We start from the raw sequence: 6,405 nt of genomic DNA on the forward strand, positions 1-6,405 counted from the left end.
CTAAGCCCGTGCGTCCCCAGAAAGCTCCAGAGAGGCTAGACACAGAGTGAACCGGAGAGAAATCCTTCTGTTATACAAAAAAAAGAGAGAAGCTTTATTGGTTTGCATCCTACGAGAACGGTTACAGAAAGGGCCTTGGATTAATCTGACAAAGAAAACATGGAACAGCTGTGTTCTCCCTAGGAAAGCGCCAGCCACCAGCGCCGCTAGGTTCCTTACAGAACAGGGCAGCATGGAAATACACTGGAGGAAGAAGGGTGGGGGAGCGGGCACACGGCTCTGTGCTCCAGTCCTGCTGCGTGGTGCCATTTCTAACAACCGAGAGGAGGGATGGTAAGAACAGACGGGGTGTTTCCCACACCAGAAAGGGCACTTGCTTTTTACTGAGCTGGTCTCCTCCATGTGTAAATACTTGCTCACCAGGACTTTTTTAGTGAGCTGGGACAACTACTAGCAAAGCTTCTGAGAAGGCAAGAGACAAGCCGCATTTGCTCTTTCTGGTAGTCCTGACCAGGTTTCGGCCCCCACTCAGTCTGTTACTTCTCCAGCTCCAAGCATACTACCGGATTTATGCTGCCTGAGGAAATGTAATCAGCTGGTTCTCGATAACAGTAAAGTCCAGAGGTGTTCCAAGGCCCTCTCGCCAACCCGACAGGAGGTGTAGCTGCAAACAGGTAGGATCACCTCTTCTTGAATCCGTACTTTTTCCTTTCGTAGAAGAGATCCGTCTTAGAACTGCCCAGGTTGACAATCTTGGGGCAGCCATCCCTCTGGAAGAAAAGAGAATATAAGGTAGGAGTTAGGCAAACAGAACATCATCACATACACAGTTCCAGCGTGTTCCCAGATCCATGCCTCCCCACACTGTCCCCAACACACATTTCTTAAACCCCTGTAAGCAAACTGCCTTCCAACTCTGGTTCCTACCAGCGAGAGAGCCCAACAGAGACGAGGACAGATGCCTTTTTAACATTACTCTAGGACACTCTCTTAGGGTGAAGGAGAACAGCTCATGTAACATCAGCAGTTTAATGAAAAGGATGCTTAGTGCCTCAAGACGGGATTCTTTCTAAATTAGGACACAGGATTTATAGGGCCCAGAGAAGTAACCTTCCCCCTCCTTAGCCACAGAGAATCTCGTTGCTTTAGATGTCACTAAGCCATTCTTGCGTGGAGAGACCCCTCTCAGCTGCGACAGCAGAACCGAATCTCGGATTTCCTGCAGGCTGGATTGATTACTGCAGAGACTACGTGGCCACCTCGGGAGAGGACGGCTGTTAGCAGCCACATGGCTAACTCCTTGTACCTGAACTCCAGTAGACGATATGAAACAAAAGCCACAAGGAAAGCAAGAAGGGAGAGACCCACCTCAGGGGCACGGCTGCAAACACAAAGCGGAGCCATGCATGTCTCTGTATCAGGGAACATTTGTCAGCGGGCCACCTGAGCCCAGCATCTGCGGAACTCTTGAGGGCAAAATGTTGTGGCTGGCAAGAGCAGCTGAGGGGCCCAGCAGGCAGAGGAACACGTGTCCTCAACTGCTGTGTAAGCCTGAGTGGATTAGATTTAGAAAGCCTCTGGGCAGATGTCAGCCACTGCAGAAATTGCACCCAAGCTGTGCCACCAATACCGGCTCCTGCGCACGAGAGGCAACCTGGTGGGGAGGGTCTGCGTGGCAGAAGTAACAGGAGTGGGGGAGGGTGGAGAAATCACCTGCCACAATTCATCTCTAGCTACTGCCTTGTTATTTGACTTTGAACCTCAGTAGTGGGACTCTTCCAAGCCTTGTCTCCCACAATCCAGGGAGCCTGTGACAAACTTGACAGCATTATTGCAGGGCTCTGTTCGTTCTTCCACCTCCTCATAAGGAGGCAGCAGATGAGCATGCTCCTGTCCCCCAAGAAAGGATTATATTTTGCAACTCGCAGCTGCCCTGGATGACAAGGCGGGATCTTGGCCCTTACCCACAGAAAGAACTGAGATGAAACAAAACTTCATTCCTCCCTCTGTCAGAACAAACCACGACTAACCAGACCCTTTGCACTGTGCCCAAGAGTACTCCGCCTCCTCTATTTCAGTGTCTGCTTTCTTGCTTCATGTTCCTGTTCAGTCTCTCTCGTAAGGATGAAGGAAGATCGAGTGCTCCGAGTGAAACCCTGGGCTGGTAGAGCTTCAGGTACAGAGCTCTTGTCCATCTGCTTTTCCTATGCAGGTCAGCACCAGCTACTGTTGTGACATACAGCACCCTCAGCGGTTCTTGCTCCGGGCACCCTACACCTGTGCCAGCACTGTTCAGTCCCACAAGGCAATCACTTCAAATCTGCTCCTTCAAATCTGCAGCCTCACATCCGCAGCAGTCCCTAACATCTGAGTTTGCTCGTACAGAGCAATGGTCTTCACCCCCAGCAGCCTTCATTCGGTTATCAGAATACCTCGGTTCTGACTTGCCTTTCTGCTCCTCCAGCTCTCTATTTCTATAACCCTCCCCTGCAGAGCAGCTGACTGTTTCAGACCTGAACCAGACACGATAACGTACAGGCGAGCCTGAGTTATGAAAAATACCCATTAGAAATCAATACGAATTGGTAAAAATACAAAAACCAAGCCTATTTTACCGATGACTTATCAAGCCGTGTGTTTTGGTATCACAGGCAAGTCAGCAAACCCACGAAATGCAGGAGGCAGCAGCAGCATTGCTATCCACATGCAACGTTCAGATACTAAGGAAGATCATGGTCTTGTCAGATCTAACGCCTAAATTCAGATGAGGGCTTGCCCCCGTCCTGACTTTAGCCGCAGACCTTTAGAGAAAATAGAGGCGGGTGCTGCAGAAAATGAAAGCAGCAACTCAGTCAGCGGAGCGTGTTTCTCTAAATCACTCAGATCCATTCTCAGCGTGTTCTCTGTCAACATTAGGCTGTGCTGGAGACTGTTTGCAAAGGGCCCAACCCATAAACCAAACAACCCTCAGGAGATAATCTCGATCAGGTCCATATTCTGGCATACTGCAGCTGTAAGCATCCTGTCCTGGCTTCTCCCTACGGTCCTTCTGCTGCCTCATTTGCATGAGCTGCCCTCGCTGCGGTGGATATTAACAAATACCTACAGGGGGTGGGCAGCTGCCTCGTTCCACACGCACAGGCTATCTTTCAGGAGAAGAGGATTAAACAGCACTGATTATAGCAATAAGGGATCGTTACACCACAAAGCGCTGGCAGAAAAAGAGATGTTTACAATGCAGACACTGCAGACAGGAATAAGAACAAATCAAATCCCACTGAAATTCTACAAGAAAACTTAAACTTGTAGAAGACAATTAGTGGAGCAAGGACACAGGGCAGTAAGATCTCTCTTTACTTGTAATCCAAAGGAAAACATGGGTGGTGATTTCAGCTGCAGAACAGTACCGTACATGACTTGGTCAGTGACTGATCACGGACTCTCTGTGTGGAGCTGCTCCTGCCTCTGCCTTTGCAGTGTCTGAAATGCTTCTGACCCTCATAAAACCCAGGCTGAGGGATCCAGTAAGATAACACCTGATCGTGGTAACAAGCAGTGCGTGGAGGAAGCGAACTCTTTGGGTTGCAGAGAGTCAGGGCACCGCTTGCTATCTCAAAATCCTTTACAATCACCGGGGGAAGAAAGGTACAAGGTAAGGAAAAGCAGTGCTAATTCTGGGAGTGGAAGCCAAGTGTCCAATGTCCCAACACTAATCTCACTAGCTCGAAGTCCCTTTAAAGATAAGCGTGGCTATTAAAGAAAAAACATAACCAGTTCAGCCGGAGGCTGGTTGGCAACGTACATCTTTTTCCTGGATGGTGCACTCCTTGCAGTAGTAGGCATCAGACACTCCTGGACCCCCGCAGATCACGCAGCGTCCTTGGTAGGAGCCGTAGTTACACTCATCGCATATGCGCACGAGTGTGCAGGGCCGCACGTACGAGTCACAGATCACACATTTGCCATCACCTGAAAGTAAAACAGTCTTGGCTTACAGAACATCCTTTTCTCCACCCTCACACAGAAGAAAAGATTCCTAAACCTGCCTGTAAAAACAATACCATTGGACCAAGTAGACTGCAGAAATTTATTTTACAGCCACAGGGTGCAACTTTATATTTGCACATGGACTTCAGGGGAACAAAGGCCTGCAATATCTGTGTTTGTTTTTGTTTTTTTAATCTTGCATATACATATCCAGAGAAGAAACCCAAGGACACGTCTTTTGTGATTAGCTAGCACCTGCTTAGCTCATACCCATACTTGTACTCTACAGTTTGTCTTTGTTTTTTTCACTTGTGAAAAAATGCTGGACTGACAGGACTAGAGTCCTTACCTATGCAGCAGCGTAAGCTTCTCCCACACAGCCACATCAACAAAAGTCTGGAGTTACCATCCTCAGAGAGATGGGATAAGAGATTGTATTTGTGGTCCTTTTAATCCTTCATCTGTGAGAAGGCCAAAGAAAGGGCAAACTGGCATAAACAGCCACTTCACAAAGTTGCTCTTGCTTTCTCACAAGGAACTGAGTGAAATTCAAGCACTCTTATCATACAGGCAAAGAGCCATCAGATGCCATTGGCAGTCTGCTGTGCTGGACCCGATCCAAAACACTGACCTAGAGATGAAAGGCTTCGTATCTTATTACCAGTTCCCAAGGCATCTAATCCCTACTCCCACAAACAGCTCATCTAACCTGCTCATAAATCTCCATCCTGACGGCCCTCGGCTACTACCACTGGGAATCTGTTTAAGTCCTGCGTGTTCCTGAAAACATTTTTTTTTTACTTTGTACTCCTCACTGTACTTTGTTTCTCCTCACTTTGCGTGTTTTCATGCTAATTTGGAGCCCCAAAGTAGTCATCTTGTACCATGCCACTACAAGAATCTAATGACTGCTCATACTCCTTCTTCCCTTCTACAGCTGAGCACTGGCATTTGATTCTGTGTATTTATCCGTTCTATCTCTAGACATTTTTCTCTGTGCACTTCTCGTTCTCAAGGCGTGAAGTCAGATTACAAAAACGTGTTCTTTTTTTCTTTCTTCGTAGTGATCAGGCTGATCATTTCGCGTTCCAAGGCCTCAATCACTAAGTCAGTGTGGCTGCAGCCACTGGAAATGCTGGCAGCACATACTCTAAGAGTAGCACACATCTGTGACAATCTATTTGAGCACTGTCTTTGTAAGTACTCACTGATTTATTTACACTTGCTCCACACGCTTACACTTGGATAAATCCACAAGTAGCTCTTCCCATCCCAAAGAGCAGCTTGTCCCCCATTTTTTGTTTGTAACACCAAGGCAGCGGCACAGTAAGCAGAGAATTCAATCCTCAAAACCGAACCGGGTGCTCTAAGCACTGCACCAGGTTCTCAGCCGTCTATAGGCAGAAGATACACTTACATTTCTCGCAAAGCCTTCCAATCGCTGCAGGAAAAAAAAAAGAAAAAAAATGTATTAGGTAGGGCAGAAACAGGTGAAGAATGAGATTTAGTTAAGGCAAAGGCAGGAGAATATGGGATTGGATAGAAATTGATAATCTGGGGCAGTCAGCAGCCTTTTTTAGAAGGAGGACACAAAGTCCGGCCATAACACAACGGTGTTTGTGACAAGCAACGTGTGTCCTAGGCTCATCGGCGCAGACCGAGGGTCCGATGGGCCGCGAGCGCTCAGTGGCGGCCGCCGACAGTAAGACGGTTCACGCTCGTTATTCCCCGTTAGTCACAGCCGATATAAATTTAAATTACGATTCAAATTAATCATTTAAGCCTGGGGGGGGGGGTTAGGTGACGGGTCAGGAGGGAGCCCCCTCACACGCAGGCCGCGGGTGCCCATTCTGTGGGGCGCCCACAGGACGGGGGGGGGGGGGCGCGCTCCCGCCGGCCGCTAACGGCCAGTAACGGCCAGTAACGGCCGCCGCCGGGCGCTCACCGACGCCCGCCTGCTTGCGGCAGAAGATGAGGTCCGGGTGGTGCTTGGCCATGGCGCCGCCGCCGCCCCGCGCCGCTCGCCCGCGCTGCCCCGGTCCTGGCCGCGGTGAGCAAAACGCCCGCCCCACCGGCTCGCCGAGCGGGGACACCGAGCCGCGCCGAGGCGCCGAGCCTCGCAGGCAGCTCCGCCCGCCCTTCGCTCCCTCCCCACGCGGGGGTCGCCCGCGTCCGTTCCCGGGGGGGCACGCGTCGAGCGATCACACCGCCCTGCCAGGACCTGCCAGGACCTGCGCCGTCCCTCCCCGTTCTCCCTCCGCCCGTCCCCCCGGTCGCGGCGGGTGACGCCATCTCGGGGCGCCGCGGGCCCGGTGAGCGCACAAGATGGCGCCGTACTGCGTGCTGGCCGCCAGGCTGCGGGTGCGTCAGCGCGGCGGGGCCGCGGCGCCGGGGGGCGCGGGGCGGCGCGGAGCGGGG

At 50.9% G+C, this 6,405-nt stretch overlaps 1 protein-coding gene across 2 annotated transcripts; it reads right to left on the reverse strand.

Annotated features, from left to right (window-relative positions):
* Positions 1-77: 77 nt before the first annotated feature.
* Positions 78-6,068, reverse strand: LOC118156915 (PHD finger-like domain-containing protein 5A). Of its 2 annotated transcripts, XM_035311143.1 has the most exons (5): positions 5,933-6,047; positions 5,405-5,428; positions 4,337-4,448; positions 3,803-3,969; positions 78-770 (listed from the first exon to the last, which is right to left on the reverse strand). In XM_035311143.1, exons 3-5 carry the CDS (start codon positions 4,371-4,373, stop codon positions 681-683), a joined length of 294 nt encoding a protein of 97 aa, XP_035167034.1. In that variant the 5' UTR covers positions 4,374-4,448; positions 5,405-5,428; positions 5,933-6,047; the 3' UTR covers positions 78-680. The 2 variants fall into 2 exon arrangements, with proteins under 2 accessions (XP_035167034.1, XP_035167033.1); XM_035311142.1 differs by lacking the exon at positions 4,337-4,448 and having other exon boundaries at positions 5,933-6,068.
* Positions 6,069-6,405: the final 337 nt, after the last annotated feature.

This window comes from Oxyura jamaicensis (genome assembly GCF_011077185.1).
Source record: "Oxyura jamaicensis isolate SHBP4307 breed ruddy duck chromosome 1 unlocalized genomic scaffold, BPBGC_Ojam_1.0 oxy1_random_OJ106548, whole genome shotgun sequence".
In the NCBI taxonomy this organism is placed as follows: Eukaryota; Metazoa; Chordata; class Aves; order Anseriformes; family Anatidae; genus Oxyura; species Oxyura jamaicensis.

Excerpts from the sequence above, each read along its gene's own strand:
- LOC118156915 (XM_035311142.1), bottom strand. The coding sequence starts at position 5,984 with ATGGCCAAGCACCACCCGGACCTCATCTTCTGCCGCAAGCAGGCGGGC. Across the intron at positions 3,970-5,404 it reads TGGAAGGCTTTGCGAGAAAT|GTGATGGCAAATGTGTGATC; the intron begins GTAAGTGTATCT and ends TTTTACTTTCAG. Across the intron at positions 771-3,802 it reads GCACCATCCAGGAAAAAGAT|AGGGATGGCTGCCCCAAGAT; the intron begins GTACGTTGCCAA and ends CTTTTCTTCCAG.